This window comes from Chenopodium quinoa, unplaced genomic scaffold (genome assembly GCF_001683475.1).
Source record: "Chenopodium quinoa cultivar QQ74 unplaced genomic scaffold, ASM168347v1, whole genome shotgun sequence".
In the NCBI taxonomy this organism is placed as follows: Eukaryota; Viridiplantae; Streptophyta; class Magnoliopsida; order Caryophyllales; family Amaranthaceae; genus Chenopodium; species Chenopodium quinoa.
This window is the reverse complement of record NW_018745485.1, coordinates 1724716-1748012: the sequence shown is the minus strand read 5'-3', so window position 1 is coordinate 1748012 and position 23297 is coordinate 1724716. Positions and strand designations below refer to the sequence as shown.

The window sequence follows — 23297 nt, the reverse complement described above, 5'->3', positions numbered from 1 at the left end:
GTCATAGTCAATTTGTTGATAAAGCGACTAAATGTATTGTAGTCTGCCAAGGATTCCCCTAATTTCTTTTTCTGTTTGAGGGGGAGCCATGTCAACAATTGCCTTTATTTTAGAGGGATCGATCTCGATGCCACGTGTGCTTACTATGATCCGAGTAACTTGCCAGAAGTTACTCCGAAGGCGCATTTTTGTGGATTCAATAGCATTTTGTATTCTTTTATGTGAGTGAAAAATTTTCATAAAGCTTTTATATGTCCCATTCTATCTTTGGACTTCACGATCATATCATCCAGATACACTTCTATTTCTTTATGCATCATATCATGCAAGAGAGTCGTAGTCGTTCTTTGATACGTAGCTCCTGCATTTTTAAACCAAATGGCATGACTGTGTAGCAATACGTACCCCACGGGGTAATAAAGCATATCTTTTCTTCGTCTTCTTTTACCATTAAAATTTGGTTGTAACCTGCGTATCCATCCATAAAGGATAACATCGCATGTTCAGCCGTGTTATCTACCAATATATCAATATGTGGTAGGGGCAAATCTTCTTTAAGGCTAGCATTATTAAGGTCCCTAAAGTCGACACACATGCGAACTCGTCATCCTTTTTAGGGGCTGGTATGATGTTCGCTACCCATTCTGGGTAATTACATACACGAATAAAACATGTGTCCAACTGTATTTGTACTTATTCTTTTATTTTTAATGCGACATCAGGTTTCATTCGTCGAAGTTTTTGTTTTACAGGTTTAGAAGTAGGTTTCAAGGGAATGGTATTTTCCGCAATTTCCCTATCTATTCCAGGCATGTCCTTGTATGACCAAGCAAACACGTCTTCGAATTCTTTGAGCGTCGATATAGGGGTCGATCGCTCTTCCGGATTTAGAGTTAAGCCAATTTTGACTTCTCTTTTATTTTTGTTAGTTCCTATATTAACTATTTCAGTTTCTTCAACGATAGGATTCTTTTGTTCTCGTTCATTCATTAGTTCAACCAATTTATTAATGTTATCATCTTCATTAGATTGATTGTTATAGCATTCGAAAGATTCAAGAGAAGGCATATACTCGGAAATAGAGCTCAAATTATTAAAAACAAAAGAGAATACATCAAGAGAAGAATCCTTTTTGGGATCTTTGTCCCTAGAACTAGAAATTAAAGACTCAGTAATGGCCATAAGGCCTAGATTTTCAGCTTCCCTAGAGTCTATAATAGATTCATGGTCCGATTATTCAAACATCTTCCCTTCGCCTGTGACTATTTTCAGCTTATCGCCTTTTTGATTGGTCCATTTGAAAGATTCCTCCATCCATGCTCAAAATTTTCATTTAAAAGGGTGATCAACGAGATTGGGTCAAAAGCTTCATCTTGAATGGCGTTTTGATTGGTCATTGTAGCGACATGATTTTGCTCTAATCCAAAAAGCAAGTTAAATGCTTGCCCATATAAGCACCCTGGAGTTTGGTGTTTTGATTTAACGATACTAAGATCGTCATCCAAGAAGTAGCAATCATGAAATATTTTAAATCCAGGCTTCTTGATTCCTTCCAGAACTAAGGGTACTAGAAAGTCGTAGCATGGGTAATCTTCTCCCTCCCTAATGAATTGCCCATTAAGGGTTTGTTGATAGGATGGGAGTAAAGTGATTATCCCTTTCTTATTATTGTCTCTACATGCTTTGTTTTAAGCATCGTGAGACTCCAATTCTTCTTTGGTTGGTTTATATCCCAATCCAAAGGAGAAGCTTTTCTTTGGGATAGGAAGTAAGAGAGATTTCTTCATTCCTATTCCCAAAGGCATCCCAGGAAAGTAACTACTCTTGAGTAAGATGTTGTTTACTATCCAAATTGAATATGGATCAAGCTTGAATGGTTCTTCAAAGTCTTCTTCCATTTTAATTGTGAAGATTGGCTCTGCGGCGAATCCCCACATGTCCTTTTCATCATTATCATGGTTTATTTCTAAGAGTGATTGATCATTTATTGCTATTTTGAGTGGAGAAGCATGTATAGTCTTAGGAAGCCCTTGATAGTTCAACCTAATCATTTGATGAAGTGAGGATGGTATTGCACCAAGCTCATGTATCCAAGGACGTCCAAGTAAAAGGTTGAATGTAGGTTTTATGTCCATAACATGGAATTCAACCATCTTTTGAATTGGGCCTGTGATAATTGGTAGCTTAACAGTTCCACCCACCAATCTTCTCGAATTGTCATAGGCCCTAATGCTTTGTGTTGTTGATTGAAAATCTTTTTTCTGGATTTAGGCCTAAGTATTTTGTCGTTTGTAATGGGCATACGTTTACAGCTGAGCCATTGTCTACCAAAGTTAGAGGGATATTGTATCCCTTGCATCCCACAATTAAGTATAATGCATTGTTGTGGGTAGTGACTTTTGAAGGCAAATCATCATTGGTGAAAATGATTGATTTTTTGGATTTCTTGCTAGTAAGCAAGCTAACGAGATCCTAAGGGGTTGTGTCTGTGCTTACAGACAAAGCCGTTAGAGTGTTCATGAGAGAATTCCTATGTTCTTTAGAAGTACTTAGGAGTTCCCAAATGCTAACATTCGCCTTGGATTGGCAAAGTTGTTTGGCCAATGGATCTTCCACCTCAAGTGAAGGTGGTATTGGATTTTGTACTTGACCTTGAGTTTGATTTTGTGTGGCCGAAGATCCATTTGGTGGTGGTGCTTGGTAGACTCGCCCAGAACGAGTTAAATGATCTATCTCGTTTGGGTTAGTTCTAGGACTCATAAACCAACTTTCTTCTAGAGGCTTTGGATGTACCTCCATTTCAAGATGTTCCATGAGTTGTGCTTGATTCCATTGTTCTTCCAAGGAGAGATTCGATAAATCTTGCGATTTCCCCAAGAAATGATCCCAATCAAGCGCTCCATTTGTTTCATTTTGTAAACAAGATGGAGGTGGGACGGCGGCATACTTAGAGACATATAAGTCTTGAAAGTCTTCGTCCCATAGTCTACATACTTCAGTAGTTTCCCTATGAGTATTGTGGATAGAGGTTCTCCTATGGGTGTGATATAGTCCAAAGGATTGAACATATCACCTCCCATATGGTCCTCATTGATGTGAAACACCCCTAAGGGGCCTAAGGGGGATGCATTATTGTTAGGTTTAGGCGTGGGAATTCTCCCATCGTCTACTAAAACTTGTATTTTTTGCTTTAAGACATAGCAACGTTAAGTATCATGTTTAACGCCTCTATGATAAGCACAATAAGCATTACCATCCCATTGAGGAAATTTTCTTTCTGGTGGAGTGGGTGGTGACGGCCCTGTTGGCGCAAGTAAACCTTTTTCATTTAATTTTTCTAACAATTCTTTATAGCTCACAAGAAATGGAGTAAATTTTCTTTCTTTTGTCCATCTTTTTCTAGGATCATCATATCGACTTGTGTTATTGTATTGCGTGGTAGTCGCAAATACGTCAATAAAGGATGATGCATTATCATTCCCCTTCTTGTAGTTATTCTTAGGTTGATGATGATGATGAGGTTTGTTTGCTTTTTCTTTAGCAAGATCATCTTCAATCCTAGTAGCCATAGAATAGACCTTTTGAAAAGTGTCTAAACCAAGGTAACGTAGATGTTTGTTGTACTTTTCATGACAATTGTCAAAGAATTTTTGTACTAACTCGAGTTCAGGCGGCCTTTGGGCAAGGTGGACCACCTTTTCTCGCCATCTACCATTGAAAGCAAGGAAACCTTCATCGTCGCCTTGCTTAAGCATATCGAGTTCACGTAAAGTTGACTTAAACTCTACGTTACTCCATATTGGGTAATGAAAGCCGAAACTACATCTTCCCATGTTGCCTTGAATTTTGGATCTAGCCCATAGTACCACTCTCTTGCGGTTGGGTCTAGGGATAAAGGGAAAGTCAAAGCATAAAGCTTAGGATCAACTCCTTTTAATGCCGTAGTACTAGTAAAACACATTAAATGATTTTGTGGATTATTGGTCAACTTAAATATTGGCAAATCCGTAGCTACGAACTTTTCCGGTAAAGCAAGTCCTGGGGGAGGAGCAAATTTTTCTGTGTGAAAGTACTTGTTCCCCATTGTAGAACGAAGAACTAGCTTCTCCAACGACTTTTCTTTGATGGATAATTGTTCCATCTTTTCTTGCAAGGCTAAGAATTCAGCATTTTTCTTTTCAGCTTTTTCCATTTTCTTAAATTCTTCTCTCCTCGGCCTCTTGAGCCTTTTCCTCTCTCAAACGAAGAATCTCTTGTTGAAGTTCTTGATGGTTGGCATTGTTGTTGGACTAGGAAACCGGCCCTAAAGGAGTACGAAAGGATAAGTAAATCGATATGCTTGTTTAAAAAGGGGAAAAAAAGACGCAAAATATATTCAAACGGATAACATCACCCTTAACAATTCTTCAATGAAGATATTGTTCGGACGAGTCAATTTGTTTTTTGAGATATAAAAATTGACTCATTCAGTGGGCGCGCGCAAGTGACTTAGTTGCAACGGAATCTCTTGCGCTGGGAGGGGTCGCGCAACTCACTGAGTTGCGCGCGCCCCCTGCTCGTAGGATTTTTTTTTAAATTCTAGCGTTTTTTTTTATTTTTGTCATCATTTTTTTTATTTGAATTTTTTTTTTTTGCTATCCTTTTAATATGACTCTAAATCACTAAGACAACTTCGTAATTGGGAAGATAGACCAAACTAAAAAGAAAAAAGAAGAATATCCTAACATGTTGCATATAGTCACATAATCACATAAGCATGCCATTAGTCAAGATTCACGCAATGCCATTCTAAGGTCAAAAAAGGCTTGGGTGTCCAAAGGTACCATATCTTAAGAAACGACACACAAATCAATCACTCAACGTGTTGACTCATGGCATCGCCCTCCCAACATTTTGTTGGCGATATGGGTGAGATAATTGTTATTGATTTCGAGATAGAAGCCTAGTGTTGGCGACCCCTAGTCAATGAGCCAATCCCCAATGGGTTAAGTGTGCTTTGCTTATGCATGATGAAATGTTGCTTGTTTGGTTTTTACTCTTGTGCAAAAAGGAAGATATTATGCGTTCAAGTCTCGCTCTCTAACTAGAGATTATCCAAGTTAATTCTTGTTACAACCCATAGGCAACCTAGTGTTGGAAACCTTGGATCATGACTACGAATTAATCATGTAACCTCTATGTCCCCAGTGGATTCGCCACTGTAAGGAGGGGGTTCCCATCGTAAGGGGTCCTCTCCTTAAATGCCCATGGCCCTTTAAATCCTAGGACTTTACACTTGTTAGGGTGTAGTAGGATTTGAATTCCTGACTGTTTGGGGGACCTTGAATTAGAATTGATTCTATTATTACGCTTTTTTGTAAGAAACAAGTAGGGAGTCGTCAATGAGTTTTATGAAAACTCATAAACCTCGTTCATATCTTTCTTCCATGTGGAGTTCATGGAATAATTTGCACGAATCATAAGTTTACCCATGCCCAAATTTGTATATAAACCAAAAATGAGGTCGGGAGTGAGGGTACTAAAATAACCATCCCTTTAGAGGGGAATCGTTATCCTAGCCTTAGTGTGGCCTCTACTAGCTCTTCCTTTTTTACAATTTCATCACCAAACAAATATATGCAACGCGATACCTAAAACTATGTTAGTTGATTTTATTTACAAGCATTAATCACATAGGAATTACATCGTAATGTCGTTATTCTTTATTTAATCAAATTCGTGAAAAGGACAAGAAAATAAACAATATTCGCCTTGGCTTAAGTGATCAACCAACAATTATTTTATTCAATTCTAATCTTTATTTAACGCAAGATACTATGTGGAATTGATTAATTAATTATTTTAAAGGTGATCAAACAACACTAACTAATTAATTAAGGTTCTTTTAAACAAGAAAATAAATGTGATTTAACTAAGTGCACGGGAATTTACCACTTCTCTTTGCTAGATCTCCGTTTAGAATACTTATGGACTCCTTCTTGTTGGGGAACCTCCACCGTAGTAACAAAATATCAAAGGGGTGAGTGTTTAGGATAAGAGGGGCTAGGTTGCACAAGTTCACAAGTATTTCGCCAGAGTTATAGGTTATTTTCTGTCTGTCTAAGCCTCGGCTTAAGCTCTTATTTATAGGGAATGATTAGGTTTAGGGTTACGAGCATTCTGCCGCAGCAGGTGTTGCGTGTAACAGGATGAGTTGCGCGCGGCATCCCAGCGCAAGTGATAAGGTTGCGCTGCTATGGGCAGCGCATCTAATTGTCTTGCGCGCGACTTTATGGTAAGATTCGATTTTATATTTTTCGTATAATTCTGAATCTTCCGCCGCGCAACTCTGGAGGTTGCACTGGGTGTCGCGCGCAACTAAATTAGTTGCGCGCGGCAGCCCAACGCAACTGTTTGAGATGCGCACGGCTTATTATGCGGCAGCATTAAAATTTAACCTAAGCGCTCCTAAATCCGTCATTATTGGGTTTTAAGCACGGGCTTAAGCCTAATTATGATAGGGTTTAGTTAATTGGACCTTGGTTTTGGCTTTTATCTTTAATTCGGACTAGTCTTTTGTGTTTTGTGGCTTAACTAGTTTTCCATAAGTATTCTTCACTTTGATCCAACACGAAGATGGTTTTATTTATCATCATTGCACTTCCTGTCGGGACAGGAGGCCAAAAGTAGATGTCTACACATACATCCTCGAATCGTTCAACTTCTCCTAATCTAAACCTAAACTAAGCATCCAAGAAAAGAAAAATAAAAAGAAGAAAAATAGAAGGATCTCACCGGGCGTCGAAGCTATGCTACATCAAGCAAAGTGAAAGAGAACCTTTATGAAACTTCGAAAACCAAAGAATAAGCGTCAAAGCAAGGTGAGAAAGAAAAAAGACTATATATAAAGAAAATTGTTAGTAACTTCAATACAAAAGAAAAGAAGAATATAAAAGATAAAATGTATGCAAATAAAGAAAAGGCAATATATGATAGCATCAATAGGGTCAAGTAATGAAATCAGGAAGCAAAATCATCATACAGAAGCAGAGTTAGGAGACAAGATATCAAATAATCATCATCAGAAATCATAATCATAAAAAAGCAGAGATACACAACAGACAGCGATCAACGAAACAAACAAAAAAACCAAGAACTGGACAGAGAAATCAGCAGAAGTACATCATCATCATCATCATAGAGGTAAGAGATACAAAGTGATCAATACCAGAAGCATAAGAGACAAAGAGTGAACTACAAAAGCGAGGGGGAAAACGGTGAAGCACACAAACAACATAAATCACCCCCAAACTCAAAATGAACTACCCCCCAAACTCTAAATCTAATAACATATAGGCATAAGAAAACATCACATAAAGCACATAAAAAGTGGGGTAGTCATGATAGTCCCACTCCGCACTATGGTAAGGGGTGGAATGAGAACTCCCCTCACCGGTCTCCATAACATGACTAGAGCTAGCCATCTCGCTCATCTCCACGGGAGCCTTACCCCTTAACCTACCTTCCCTCCTAGTTCGATCAATCGCATAGAAATGAGACCAATCATCTAAGACCGGCTCACCCGACCTACCCCATCTACCAAAAGTCTCGGGGTCCGAAAAGGGCATAGGGTTAGCGGGATCATATGTATAATCACATCCACTGGGCCGCTTATAGTCGTAAGTGGCCAGGGTGTTGCCTATGATAGCACTAGAAGGGACATGAGGGCCCTCCCAATAAGGGAAGCAAGGTCTAGGACCCACGGTAGGGTCAAAAGGTTCCCATTGAGGGATAGGTCCTTGTTGGATCGGGAGGTGTGGGTAGTTCAAGTAGGGTTCAATCTCCCCCCTCCTCACATGGAAGCCATACAATTTATTAGCATGAAAATCATAGCTAAGAGACGAATTTTGCCCCAAAGGCATGGAACACAATACATTTGCAATAGAGTCAAGCTTGTCATGAATGGTAGATAAATCGAATGTAGAAGTAGATGTAGAGGGAGGAGGGATAGGAGTACCTTCCCGTTCAACCAGGGGTAATGCTTGGAAGTTCGTCGAGAGAGAATCATTTGAGGCGGTTCTTGTATGGTTCGTCCTTTGTAGAAGAGAAGGGTCAATATTGCACATTAGATGCCTCCAAGTCAAAGAATATTTCTTCGTTTTTCGGTTAGTAGCTTCCTTTCTTGGGATCAAGAACCAATCCTTTACTCGGGAAACCTTCCATATGAAAACATCACACCTCCTAGTACGATCAATGAACTTTTGGTTTATAAGGGCGTAGACATTGAGGAAATGAGAAGGTGACTTTTCCCGAGGGTCGACAATAAGAGGGAGCTCGCATAACAAATCCTTATAAGAGTCATTGAGGCAAAGAGCGAGGATAGAAATCATCCCTCCTAATTGGATGCTTCCAAAAAAGCTAAATCCATCACGAATATCTAAGAATCGATTTATCAAATGCTGCATGAAATCCACGAGCTCTATCTCATGTGACTCTTGGTTGGCTATCCATAGCCAACAAAGCTCCTCTAGGGAGACAGCTCCCAAATAATCCTTCGAGCAAAGGGCGTATGTGAGGATACGGTTGAAATACCGCATAACCGGATGAATAATTGATGCGGACTTAGAAGTTTGAGGCTCATACTTCCCGTCCTTGGTGATACGTCGCCACCATCGTTGCTCATCATACCCATGGTCACTTAACATTCTACCATTGGCCAGATAGATAATATGGTCCTCATCAACGACCCATGGAAACCGGAAGTAGGAACATAGTTGTGACTCCGTCAATTTGTGATCATTATTGAAGAGTTGCACTACTACAAATATGGGAAAAGGGATCTATCTAAAGAGACTTGTTAAAAGACTTAACAGGTCTCTTTGGTCAAAGAGACTAGTTGTCATTGATAACAGGTCTCTAAAGAGCGATTTGTTGGCGGGAAAAAAACAAAGAGACCTGTTGTTAGTGTTAACAGGTCTCTTTGTTTTTATTATTTTTTTAATCTAAATTTTTTTTATGATTACTTATATCCTAGTATCACGTGTACATACACTAGTATCAAATAACTAAGAAGCAAAAAAGAAATATTGTGTTTTTTTCTCAAAAAAAATAAAAAAAAAAGAAATATTAAGTAATTTTTTTTATTAAAAAAAATAAAAATAAAAAAGACTACTTCACGTGTACTACTAACTTGAGGAAACGTGTACTATACTACTAACTTAGAGTTTTAGACTAACACATCCTCATTAAAAAAAATAAAAAATTAAACTAAGGGGCTAAAAGGGGTTTCTACTTGGTAGTAGCAGTTCATAGTTTCATCTTCTTCCTCCAATAATCCAAACCCTTGAAATTCCATGGCTTCCTTCCCAAGTTTTTCACTACCTTATTAGAGGCGGTCGTTTTCAAGATTGTGTTCACCATCATCTACTTTGTAAGGCCGTCACTATCGTGAAGTTTACAAAGCCACCACCATCTGAAGAGTACTCGAGCCACGACTATCAACCACTCCGTTTGTTCAGGCGATTGTACGAGGTAAGCCGTTCGATTTCTGGGCCTCGTCTCCCAACCACAATTTCGTTCTTCTTTCATTGTTAACTATCAATTAATGATAAAGATTGTTCAATTTTCAGCCATAATACAAGGAATTGCACTACTTTGATCGATTTCCCGCCACAACCAGAAACCCCTTATTCTTTTTAAGGTATTTTTCATTCACCTTCCTTACCCAGACAAATAATTGATACTAAGGTTAAAATTGATTTCTTAATTAAACCTATACTACTCATTAGTTTCAATTTTTATATGTCGTATATATATACTAACTTGTCTTGCTTTTAAAGTGTATTGTACTGTAAATGGATTTTATGTTTCTTTTTATTATTCTCTAATTGAATACAATGTTCTAAATTGATATGATATTTAAATTCAGATGAATCATGTTTAGTTTATAGGTGTAAAGATTCTTCTTGCATATATGGTGGTTGTTTGGGTTATGGTTTCAAATTTGATTTTCCCGTGAAAAGTACGATTTTGTCGTATTTCGGTTGATAAAAATATTTTGTTTAATCTAGTAAAATATTTGTTGTATTCTCTAATTTAATATCTTTGTCACCCCCTTACATACATTACAAGGATGCTACTATTTTTATGTTCACTGCCACACATCTCTTTTTGTTGTTCCTCATGAATCTTTATATTGTAGGAATGCAATTAATCTGAAACATTAGTGTCTTTATTATAATTGACCTAGTCATTTAGGATTTACACATTATTCGGTTAAATATATTGATACTAATAGTAATCAACATAGTGTATGCGGAGAACTCTAAGGAAATGCCACCATTTTTTTTTAAGTGATAAGTGAGTATGCATTCACTAGTGAGATTTATTAAACAATTCAAGTTAGGTTGGAGTGATAAGGAGCCAAGACTTACATGTACATATATGTGAAGACATTATCGCTTTCGAAAATATTATAATTATTATGAATTAGTCTTGAATTGCTATTGGTGCATATAGAATGGATCGAAGTTGGATATCAACAAAACAACCGGGTGACCCAGAATATCGAGCAGGTGTTAGAGAGTTCATTAATTTTGCAGTTACTAATAGTGGAGGTCGTCCCAAGCTACCATGTCCTTGTTATATGTGCCACAATTTGCTGCATAAGAGGCCTGACGAAATACTCAATCACTTGAGTAAGTGGGCATTTGATAAAACATATACCAATTGGATTTGGCATGGAGAATGTAGGGAAAAACCTCTTGTTAGTAATGTAGAGGGTAGTGGGTGTGAAGGTGATAGAATAAATGAGGCTGATAATTTGGAAGATTTGTTGCATTCAGTGAAGGATAACTTTGATGATAATCCTACCATGTTTGAGAGCATTTTAAATGACTCTGAAAAGCCTTTGTATGATGGTTGCACTAAGTATACTAGATTGTCTGCGATAATCAAGTTATACAACTTGAAGGCATGTCATGGTTGGACTGATACAAGCTTCAGCATGCTACTAGAAGTTGTCAAAGACATGCTTCCAGAAGACAATATCCTTCCATCAGGTACTTATGAGGCAAAAAAGAGTTTAAGCTCTATGGGTTTACCTTACGAGAAAATCCATGCGTGTCCTAACAATTGCATGTTGTATCAAAATGAAAATGAATCTTTACAGAGTTGCTCAATTTGTAATGCCTCGCGTTATAAGAAAGATGATGGCACAGTCCCAGCTAAGGTATTATGGTATTTTCCAATAATACCACGGTTTAGGCGGTTGTTCTCAAATGCAGGGGATGTAGAGAAATTAACATGGCATCATTATGGTCGATTAGATGATGGAATGCTTAGACACCCCGCCGATTCTCCACAATGGAGGTTTATTGATGGAAATTACCCGGACTTTGCAAAAGAGAAGCGTAATCTAAGGCTTGCATTGTCTACTAATGGGTTCAATTCATTTGGGAACTTGAGTAGCACATATAGTACATGGCCCGTTATATTGGCTACTTATAACTTACCCCCTTCGTTGTGCATGAAACCACGATATATGTTTTTAGCATTGCTAATTTCTGGGCCTAAACAACCTGGCAATGACATTGATGTGTATTTGGAACCTCTCATTGATGATTTGATTATTCTTTGGGAGGATGGTATACAGGTGTTTGATGCACATTGTAATGAGAACTTTATCATGAAAGCAATGTTGTTTAACACCATCCAAGATTTTCCTGCTTACGGTAATCTTTCTGGGTATACCGTGAAAGGGAAAGCACCTTGTCCCATAGGCATGGAGGATTGCGGGGGAGAATGGTTGAGCGCATCACGCAAGCATGTGTTCCCTTTACATCGGCAATATCTTCCATCGAGTCATCCATTTCGTAAAAGGAAAAAGGCCTTCAATGGAAAACAAGATTTTAAAGATCGCCTAAGAGTTCTATCAAGTGAAGAGGTGTACGAAAAGGTTAAAGATATTCAAATTACCTATGGGAAAAAACATAGGTCTGCTCTTCTTACGCAAGGCTTTAAGAAGTGTTCATATTTATGGCGCCTACCTTATTGGAGATTCCTTTTTGTGAGACATTCACTTGACGTGATGCATATTGAAAAGAATGTGTGTGATAGTTTGATTGGTACTTTATTGAATATTCATGGGAAGACTAAAGATGGCACGAAAGCTAGAGATGACTTACAGACCATGGGGATTAGAAGTGAACTCCATGCTGTTGTTAATGACAAAGGTCGAGCATACCTACCTCCAGCAGCTTACACATTGTCAAGAAAAGAGAAAATTGAATTTTGTGAGAGCTTGGCTGGAGTAAAAGTGCCAGAGGGTTATTCTTCAAATATTCGCAACCTTGTGAATATGGAAAACTTGAAACTTGTGGGCCTTAAATCTCATGATTTCCATGTTCTAATGCAAAATCTGTTACCAGTGGCTATTCGTTCAATTTTGCCCAAAAATGTTCGATTTGCCATAACCAAACTTTGTTTATTTTTTAATGCAATTTATAGCAAGGTCTTTGATCCAAAAGAGTTGACTGCATTGGAAGATGGAATCGTTGTAACTTTGTGCCAGTTAGAAATGTACTTTCCACTATCGTTTTTTGATGTCATGATTCATTTACCAGTTCACTTGGTAAGAGAGGTGCGATTTTGTGGGCCTGTGTACTTGAGAAATCAGTGGCCTTTTGAAAGGCAAATGAAAACATATGGCGGTTATGTCAAGAACCCTTTTCACCCAGAAGGTTGTATCGCTGAACGAATTTTTTATGAAGAAGTTCTTGCATATACTAGTGAATTTATATCAAATTCAATGAAGATAGGGCTTCCTGTTTCTCAGCATATGGGAAGAATGGGTGGTCAGGGGACCCTAGGGCGCAAACAACTTGACATGTCGTATGACGATTGGCACAAGGCCCATTCGTATATTCTTCACAATGAGGATGAGGTGATGCCATATATTCAAAAACACATGAGATACTTGAGGAAATACAATAGAAGGGCAAATGAGAAATCAATAGCTGATGAACACAATAGATCGTTCATTAGGTGGTTCAAATATCAAGTTTTCAGGGAGCTTCAGGATTCTCCAAGTTCTATTTCTGATCGACTTAAGAGTTTGGCATATGGACCTAATTTCAACGCTACTTAATATTCAGGTTATGTTATCAATGGTTTCACATTTTACACAAGGTTGCAAGATGAAAATAGTACAATGCAAAATAGTGGGGTTACTTTAGAGGCTGAAGCTATTCATTTTGCTAGTGCAAAAGACAAGCATCCCGTTTCTGGCACAATGCGCTACTATGGATTTATTGAAGAGATTTGTGAGTTGCATTACTCTAACTTTTCAATTCTAGTTTTCAAATGTCAATGGGTTGATAATAACAACGGGGTTGATCACAGTAGCCTTGGAATGACTTTTGTTAATCTTAATAAGATTGGTCACAAGGAAGATCCTTTCATTTTATCTAGTCAAGCTAAACAAGTGTTTTATATGACCGATCCATCAAATAAGAGAATGTCAGCTGTTATTACACCGAGACCGCGACATGTCATAGATGATTGGGGCGATGATAGTGTTTTGGAAGGTAGTTCGTTGTTGGAAAAGGGACTAGTTGATGATGATGTAGCTGATGATTCTTCGATCTACGCAAGAGATGACCACAATGAAGGTTTGTGGGAAGATAATGTTAACAATAATAAAGTAAAGCGAAAGCGAAAGCGTAGTCATAAAAACTCTTAAGGAAATCAAGGTGAATTTTGCTTTTAGATATCTACTTTTATTACAAAAAAGAATGTTTTCTCTTGAATACTAATAACTTAGAATTTAGTAGGGTTATGCATGATTTGTAAGATCATATACTCTTACGTACCATACTAGCTATCTTGTTTAAGAAGGTTTCCTCTTGAATACTAATAACCGAATGATGATTCTGAAGATTCAAGTTGTGAGGAGAGAGGTCGTACTGTACTTAAGAAGGTGGGGAAGACTATCCATGCTGGCACCCAAATCCCATTGCAATGTTATCCAAGTAAAAGAATTCCCACAGGTGAACACAAGATTCATTTTTCCACCTACATCGGTGTAATGGCACGTGAAAGAATAAGCATTTCCTACAAAGATTGGCATGAAGTTCCAACAGGAGTGTTAGATGAAGTTTATGGATTTATATCGGTAAGATATACTAATCTTGTATTCGAATGGAAAAATCTTTTAATATTTAAGTTTTTTTTTTTTTTTGGTGTGTGTGTACTAACTTATAAATTGGTTTTGAATGAACATAGAAGGGGTTTTATGTTCCTGAGAATCACAAAGGTTATGTACTATCACGAGCATCGATTCGATGGAAAGCTTTCAAGACTAGATTAAGAACCAAGTGGTTGTATAAAAAAGATAAAACACTTCGTCAAAAGCCACCACACAAGTATCCTTTTATACATGAATCGGATTGGGATACCTTTGTTCAAATCTGCACTTCTGATGAATTCAAGGTATACTTTGATTTATCGTATCATTTAAACAATAATGTGAATATATATGTACTTGTATACTGTTTTATCAATTGACTTTGAACTATAAAAATATGTAGGAATTGAGTGAAAAGAATCGTGAAAAAGCAAAGAAGAAATCCTCAAGTTATCGTTGTGGTAGACTTGGGTACCAATATTTTGAAGAGGAGATTGTAAGTGTTAATTACATGGTGTTCAATTACTTTGATTTTTAACAATTTTAATAGTATTAACTAAATATTCAATTTTGTTTTCTGTACTATTAGGAAAAAGAACTTGAAAAGCAAGGAGTCCATGTGTCACAAGTGCCACGACATCTAAAATGGATTAAAGCTCATTCTCATGTCAAAGATGGAGTTATAACATTTGATAATCTTGCTGATAAAGAAATCCATGATGCAATAGTAAGAGAGTATCTTTAATCTTCTTAAATGTTTTACTTTTCAAGCATTTAAAAATTTTCTTTTCATAATAATAATGTATGCAATTGATTTATATTAAACTTGATCTTTTGTATGTTTCTCATATAGCTTTAGAGGGTCAAGTTCAAAGAGGTGAATTCATTGCTAAGGGTCGAGATGATATCTTAGCCAAAGCAATGCATAAGCGTGAGCATGGTGGTTCAGTGAGAGCTGTTGGTTCAGGCATTACGGTGAAGGATTATTTTGGTTATAACAAACCTGCTCCACCCAGCCAATTACATGCTGAAATAGGCATGATGAAATCAAAACTTGTATCCATGGATAATAGACAAAATTTTATGATGTCCTTCTTGATGTCATGTTGCAGCCAAGAGCAAATAAAATCTTTCATGGCAGTTGGAGCTCAACAGGTTGGTGTAGGTGGATTATTTGGAGGCAACAATACTTCTGGTAGTTTGAATGCTGGGTTTGGTGGCCTGACAGCTGGGTGTAATGGCCTGACAGCTGGGCTACATGGGTTTTGTGGCCTGACAGGTGGGTTAGGTGGTTTTAGTGGCTTGACATGTAGCTTGGCTGGTGGGTCTAGTGGCCTGGGTGTTGGCTTGACAGGTGGGTTTGGTGGCCTGACAGGTGGGTTTGGTGGCCAGGCTAGTGGGTCTAATGGCCCGGAGGGTGGGTCTAGTGGTCTGGCAGGTGGGCTGGAGGGTGGGTCTAGTGGTCTGGCAGGTGATGGGTCACGTGCTTCCCAATTGGATGATACTTTTGGTCAGGGGCTTCAAGGTATCCCTCTAACTCAACTATTAACAAGCAAAATTTTCGAGCAAGGGAGCAAAGGGCATGTGGCTTACCTCTGATTCATTAGCAGGGGCTGATATTTATGGTACACAAGGTAATAGAGAAGAAGATATTGGCCAGATAGATAATATGGTCCTCATCAACGGTCCATGGAAACCGGAAGTAGGAACATAGTTGTGACTCCGTCAATTTGTGATCATTATTGAAGAGTTAATTGGAAGGTCAAAGTCCTTGACGACTCACCACTTGGTTCTCAAACTACTTCAAGGGATGATAGAAATTCAAAGGTCACCCTAGCATAAGTAGGGGCGCTCAAATCCAAAAACTCTAAGAGACCGAGGTTCTTGGCAAGGTAGCGAACATCATCATCAATTTTGAGAAACTTGGTTGTTGTTTGATCGTAGAATCTTGTTGACTTGAGCTTCCGCTTGATAGGTGCTTGAATCGATCCCAATGTAATTCCTTAGAGAATTCAATGTCGTTTGTTTCTTCCACCTCGGGAGGAGGTGGAAAAACATGCCTAGCTTTGCTTGAACTTGATCTTGCCCGCTTCTTTTAGCGGATTGGAGCCATCTACAAGAAGCAAAGCAAATCATGAGAAAGTCATTTACAATTATCATTATTCAAGAATAAGCATAAGAAACTGCTCAAGAATCAAGCACAAATGCAATTTACTCAAAAATGAAGCAAGAAATGGTTACATATGAACAATACCATCAATATAGAAACATATGTGTGAGGCAAATAGGCATGAGTTAAAGGCAAAATTGAACACAAGAGACCAAATTATGAATCAATTTGACCAAAATAATCTCAAAATATTGAATCATCAAAGAAATAAAGCTATCATAAAGAATACCCATGAGAGAGAAAATGACCAACAATGGTGATTCAAGTATTCAAACAAGGTAAACAAATTCAACAAGAAAAAGCTTCAATTCAACATCCAATAACATCATTCAACACAAATTACAAGTTTAAACATTGAATCATCTAACAATGGATTTCTACCATGAAAGAAAAAACAAGGGTTTCAAGCTTCAAAAATGAGGAAGAAGATTACAAGAAAGTGAGAAACTATACCTCAATGAAGCATTGAATTACTTGCAAATTACACAAACTGAAGATTAAAGAACAATAAGAACACTTAAAGACAAGTTCCAAGCACCAACATAAACCCTCAAAAATTCGAATGAAGACTAAATTTTAGAAGTTAAAATCGAAAATTTCAGATTTTTTTTTTTTTTTTTTTGAAAGATTTGATTGTGGTTAATGTAAAATTTTGATGAATTGAAAATAAAAGGATGAATTTGCTTGAATTTGCAAAGGAATTGAAGGGGTTTGAAGAGAGATAAGAGAGTAGAGGAATGAAGGGGAAGTCGGGGAGAGAGAAAAGGAGTGAATAAGGGGGGGAGGGGTTTGTGAATAAAAGGGCATGAAAAGGGGGTTGATAGCTGTTGCGACTGGTGCAGCTAGGGGGTGCGTGCGCACCAGCTGCAACAGGGGGGGCTTTGCTTGGGCTTGCAATGCACCAAAAACCACCAAAATCTCTAACCCCTGTGGTGCACACACGTAAGTAGGAGGCGCCTGCGCACCAGGGGGTGATTGGGGGGTTCTAAATTCATCAAAATTTCATCAAAAAAGGGGCCAAAATTTCTAAACCCCGTGGTGCGTGAGCGCAACTCATGATGCGTGCGCACCACATAAAGGCTAGGGGGGGAAATATTTTCCCTTGAATATGCTCTCGTGCTTGCGCTCTCATCAGCGCTAACGAACGTCATGATCAAGTGCTTAAAAATTTCACAAAAATAGTTCAAAACTCACTGGAAAAATGAGTAGAAAAACAATGAAAATGCAAACACGAGAGCATATAACCCCTACAAACTCCTTCACCTAAGTTTAACCAAACCTCATGAGACCTTGAATTAACACCGAAATTGTTGGAAATTTTCTTCGATCCAATCTCATGGTACCTAAAATTAAGAAAACAAAGAAAAATAAGAAAAGTTCTCAAGGATAAAATAAATATAGAGAATTGAAAAATCAAAAGAAAAAGGTTAGAAAATTGGGTTGCCTCCCGAGTAGCGCTTGTTTAACGTCATAGCTCGACGTCCTCCACTAATTAAGGTGGTTATTGGAAAAGCAATATGTGAATAAGGCCAACAAAAGCACCATCGAAATACTTCTTGAGTCGATGGCCATTGACCTTAAACGGAGACAAAGAATCCATCATTGAAACCTCTATAACATCACTAGGAAAGACATTCTTAACCAAATAGGGACCGTTCCATCTTGACATCAGCTCTCCGGGAAGCAACTTCATTTTTAAATTGTAGAGAAGAACTTTGTCACCAACACAAAACTTTTTCTTCTCAATAAGCTTGTCATGAGTTTCCTTGGAACGAGCTTTGTAAACACTAGCACAATCGTAAGCATCAAGTCGAAGCTCCTCTAGCTCATGAAGATCTAACTACCTTTTCTCCCCCCGCACTTGCCAAATCAAAGTTTATCTTCTTGATTGCCTACAAAGCACGATGTTCAAGCTCAACTGGGAAATGGAATGATTTGACATAGACTAGGCGGTATGGAGTGGTACCTATAGGTGTCTTGAAATCCGTTCTATAGGCTCAAAGAGCATCATCCAAATTTTCCGACCAATCTTTCCGATTTCTTACAATCGTCTTTTCAAGGATTAACTTGATTTGATGATTGGAAACCTCCACTTGGCCGCTTGATTAAGGATGATATGGGAGGCCAAATCGTTGATGGACTCCATGCTTTCGCAACATCTTTTGAAAGGAATGGTGAATAAAATGAGAACCATTATCGCTTATCACCGCCTTTGGTACACCAAACCTTGGAAAAATTACCTTCTTGAACAACTTCATTACCACCTTGTGGTCATTAGTTGAGGAGGCAATGGCCTAAACCCATTTAGACACGTAATCAACCACCACAAGGATATATTGATTTCCAAAGGACAAGGGAAAAGGTCCCACAAAATCGATACCCCACACATCAAACACTTCCAACTAAAGTATAGGTTGTTGGGGCATCTCATTTCGCTTGGAGATATTCCCAACTGTTTGACAACGGTCGCATGTCTTAACAAAACCCCATGAATCCTTGAAGAGATGTGGCCACCATAAACCACTTTGAAGAAACTCATTGGTGGTTTTAGAGACACCCATATGGCCACCACTCGGATCCGAGTGGCACATTTTCAAAACACTAGGCACCTCTTCATTTGGAACACAATGTCTAAGTAAGCCATCATTTTCAAAACACCCCTCGCTTGTATAAGACGGGATCATCCCACGGCCACATAGTGTCATGCCTCTCTCTTGAGCTTCTTTCCTTGATTCTTAGAAAAGTAAGGAGGAAACTCCCCACATGTGAGAAAGTTCACTAAGTCGGCGAACCATGGGAGCTCCTTTGCCTCAATAGCATATAAAAACTCATCAATCATCTTATCCTCAATTGAAAAACCATCATCATGAATTTGAGAATCCTCTAGGCGAGAGAGATTGTCCGCCACATCATTTTTCGCTCCTCTCTTATCCCTAATCTCAATGTCAAAGGTTTGGAGTTTAAGAACCCACCGGATCAACCTAGGCTTGGACTCTTTCTTTGCAAAAAGGCACTTAAGACCCACATGATCTGTGAAGACAATGGTCTTCGAACCCAATAAATAACAACGAAACTTCTCAAAAGCATGAACAATAGCCAAATAATTCCTTTTTCGTTGTAGTGTAATTTCGTTGAGCACCATTTAGAGTCTTGGACATATAATAGATCACATGAAGCTTCTTTTCCACTCTTTGACCCAAGACACCTCCAATTGCCGATCACTAGCATCGCACATCAACTCAGAAGGTAAATCCCATCTTGGGGCTTGAACAATAGGAGTAGAGATTAGAGCCTTCTTCAACTTATTAAATGCCTCCAAACACTTATCGTCAAATACAAACTCGACATCCTTTTGATGAAGATCATTGAGGGGCTTTGCAATGAGTGAGAAATCCTTGATGAATCTTCTTTAAAACCCGGCATGTCCTAAGAAAGATCTCACTCCTTTCACATTGACCGGAGGTGGGAGCTTCTCAATAACCTCAATCTTTGCTTTATCCACCTCTATCCCCTTGTGAGAAATCTTATGGCATAGAACTATGCCTTCCTCCACCATGAAATGACATTTCTCCCAATTTAAGACCAAGTTCACCTTCTCACACCTTGCAAGACATTTCTCAAGGTTTTCAAGGCATGCCTCAAATGAAACAAATCCTATGGAGAAATCGTTCATAAACACCTCCATATCCTCCTCCAACATATCTCCAAATATACTCAACATACATCTTTGAAATGTTGCGGGAGCATTGCAAAGGCCGAACGACATTCTTCTATAGGCAAATGTACCATATTGACAAATGAAGGTTGTTTTCTCTTAGTCATCCGGGTGGATATGGATTTGGAAAAATCCCAAATAACCATCAAGAAAACAATAGAACTTGTGCAACGTTAATCTCTCAAGAATTTGATCAATAAAAGGAAGAGGGGAATTAATCTTTCTTTGTAGATGTGTTTAGACGTCTATAGTCTATACACATCCTCCATCCCGTGACCGTCCTCGTCGAAATGAGCTCACCTTTCTCATTCTCGACGACAGTCATACCTCCCTTTTTCGGGACAACATGAACGGGAGAAACCCACCTAGAACTCAAGATGGGGAATATAATTCCCGCATCCAAAAAGTTTGGTGATCTCATTTTTCACTACCTCTCCCATTTGGGGATGTAGCTTTTGTTGCCTCTCAATAGAAGGTAAAGCACTCTCCTCAAGGGTTATGTGATGTGTACATAAAGCGGGGCTTATACCTTTGAGGTCATCAATGGTATAACCCAAAGCACCTTGATGCTTTCTCAAAACACCACACAACTCTTGAGCTTGGCGCTCACTCAAAGAAGAGCTAACAATCACGAGAAAGGTTGAGTTAGGTCCTAAGAATTGATACCTAATGTGTGATGGAAGATGTTTGAGCTCAACCATTGAAACACCTTTACCTTCCTTTGATGTTGTCACTTGCAACGCTTCTTGGCTAGAAATGCTCATACACATTTGCTCTTCAACATCATCAAGGACTCTATTGAGAACATCTTCATACAAAGCCATTTCCTTGCTAGGAGCACCTATCTTTTCCTTATTCAACAAAACATTCTCAAGAGCATCTTTAGAAGTGAGAAATTGCTCATGCATGGAAGACACAACATGATCAAGAGAATTAATCAACATGCAATTTTCTAGAGAGGAACTTGGATACTTCATACTATCATTCAAGTCGAATTCTATCACCTCATCCCCTACTTTGAGTGAAATTTTAGCACTCTTCACATCTATAGTAAGGAATGGTCTCCCTAAAATGATAAGAATGCTAGCATCTTCGTCTATCTCAAGCACCACAAAATCCACTGGAATGACAAATTTCCCAACCCTCAATGGAATATCCTCCGCCTTACCCTTAGGAATCTTAATTGACCTAGCAGCCAATTGCAAGGTGATGTTGGTAGGTAAGATTTCCCCTAGATTAAGTCTTTGGTATACCGAATATGGCATAAGGCTAACACTAGCACCTAAGTCACATAAGGAATTCTCGATTTGCATTTTGTAAATGGCAAAAGGGATGGAAAAGTTTCTGGGGTCTTTAAGCTTAAGTGGCATCTTGTTCATTATAATTTCACTACAATTTTCAGTCAAGTTCACCGTCTCTACAACATCACAAGTCCTCCTACCGCTCAAAATATCTTTGAGGAATTTTGCATAGTTGGGCATTTGTGTGACAACTTCAGTAAATGGTAGAGAAAGGGGAAGTTTCTTGAGCATGTCAATAAATATTCTAAATTGTTCATCTAACTTATGTCTCATGATTTTTTTGTGGATAAGGAAGCTTGGGTTTCACAATTTCTTTCTCCACTCTCACCTCACTAGGTTTCTCAATCTCAACCTCACTCAAAGATGCATCATCTCTCTCAACCAAAACCTCTTTTGTGGCCTCCTTGGTCTCACTCTTCCTAGGCAAACTCTCCTCAAGAACCTTACCACTCCTTGTAGCAATAGCATTGACCGGTCTCTTGGGATCTAGGCCTTGGGAAGGTAAAGAAGAAGGACTAGCTTGGTCTTTCAACCATTAGCAAGTGCAACAATTTGGTTTGATTTTCAATGATTTCTTCCAAATTATTCCTAGAAGAAGAACCTAGAAGAAGAAGAAGAGGATTGAACATAGAAATTATCATTTTGGGTCTTTGGACCAAATCCGGGTAGGGGGACCCCTTTGAGAGTTATTTTGAAAATTTCCCCTATTTTAATTGTTCTAATTACCTCTACCTTGATTATGGTTACCATAATCTTGGTTATGATAACCATAATTTTGGTTTTGATTTTAGCCAATATAACCTTGGTTGTTATAGTTACCTCAGGAATTTTGGTTCCCATGGTTCCTATAACCTTGGTTGTTATAGTTGTCAAAATTTCCATGATTGTTGTAATTCCTATTCCATTAGCCTCTTTGATTCTCAAACCTAAAATCATTATTATTTGACATATAGTTCACATGCTCATTCACATTTCCATCTTGATCATCACAAACATCCATGCATGAATGAGGGCAATTAGAAGCATCCATAAATATGAGATTTGTAAATTTTTGTAAATGCAAAGCCCATCAATGAAAGAGTTGCCTTTTTGTTTCAATTCTGTTATTAACTTTTAATTTAGCCACGAAGTTTTTAACTTAGTTTAATTTATTTAGTTGAACTTATATATATATATATATATATATATATATGTATATATATATATATATATATATATATATATAAGTTAAAAACTTCGTGGCTAAATTAAAAGTTCAAACTATGAGGCCAATGGCCGAATGATATTTTATAAATTCGTCTGCTCCAACATGAGTAAGGCGTCCGGCGACGCCCATCCGGGTGAAAAAGTCATAGAGAGTATCTCCCATCCGGGTAACCAAGTGCTCTACCTACTCATACAGACGACAAAGATTGAACGACCTAATTGGTCAACTCATAGTCGTCTGACCAAAATAATCTAAAGAATGATTAAGCTCAAAAGCCGGATGTCTATTGACATTAGCCGGTTATCGACTGAAGTTCTAACTTAGATTATTCGACAAAATTGTACATGTCCACCCAATGGGCAAGAGGGAAAAAGTGCAATGGATTGTAGGTGCCTTAGACGGTTCTTGAGCCATCTAGGGACCAATTATATTTTTAGGTAGTCGTTTTCCTCCTGCCTCATCAAGTGGCAGGCGGCGATTTGCCTCATGCCTTATCAAAAGGAATTATACCTAGATTGCTACTTGCTTGAATGTGTGGACGGTTGTATAAATGGATACTTTCTTGAATGTGGGGACGGCTGTGTACCTGGTTTGGGGAAATCAGTACTGTGATTGATTAACTTAGGAACATTTCATACTCTTTAAAGTATCAAAAGTTCCAAGTCAATTAATCAGAGAAGTACTGAAACCAACCACACAGCCGCCAGAGTCAAGGGTAGTCGGTGTACTGAATGCCACAT

At 38.3% G+C, this 23297-nt stretch overlaps 3 protein-coding genes across 3 annotated transcripts; all 3 read left to right on the top strand.

Moving 5' to 3' along the window:
- Positions 1–8953: 8953 nt before the first annotated feature.
- LOC110715217 lies at positions 8954–14909 on the top strand. The gene is made up of 6 exons (XM_021893788.1): positions 8954–9510; positions 9609–9679; positions 13917–14152; positions 14263–14469; positions 14568–14660; positions 14754–14909. Exons 3-6 carry the CDS (start codon positions 14066–14068, stop codon positions 14907–14909), a joined length of 543 nt encoding a protein of 180 aa, XP_021749480.1. The 5' UTR covers positions 8954–9510; positions 9609–9679; positions 13917–14065.
- Positions 10499–13126, top strand: LOC110715218. The gene has a single exon (XM_021893789.1). It carries the CDS (start codon positions 10499–10501, stop codon positions 13124–13126), a length of 2628 nt encoding a protein of 875 aa, XP_021749481.1.
- Positions 14910–14968: 59 nt separating the features above from the next.
- On the top strand, positions 14969–18364 carry LOC110715216 (keratin, type I cytoskeletal 9-like). The gene is made up of 2 exons (XM_021893787.1): positions 14969–15689; positions 15775–18364. Exons 1-2 carry the CDS (start codon positions 14969–14971, stop codon positions 15876–15878), a joined length of 825 nt encoding a protein of 274 aa, XP_021749479.1. The 3' UTR covers positions 15879–18364.
- Positions 18365–23297: the final 4933 nt, after the last annotated feature.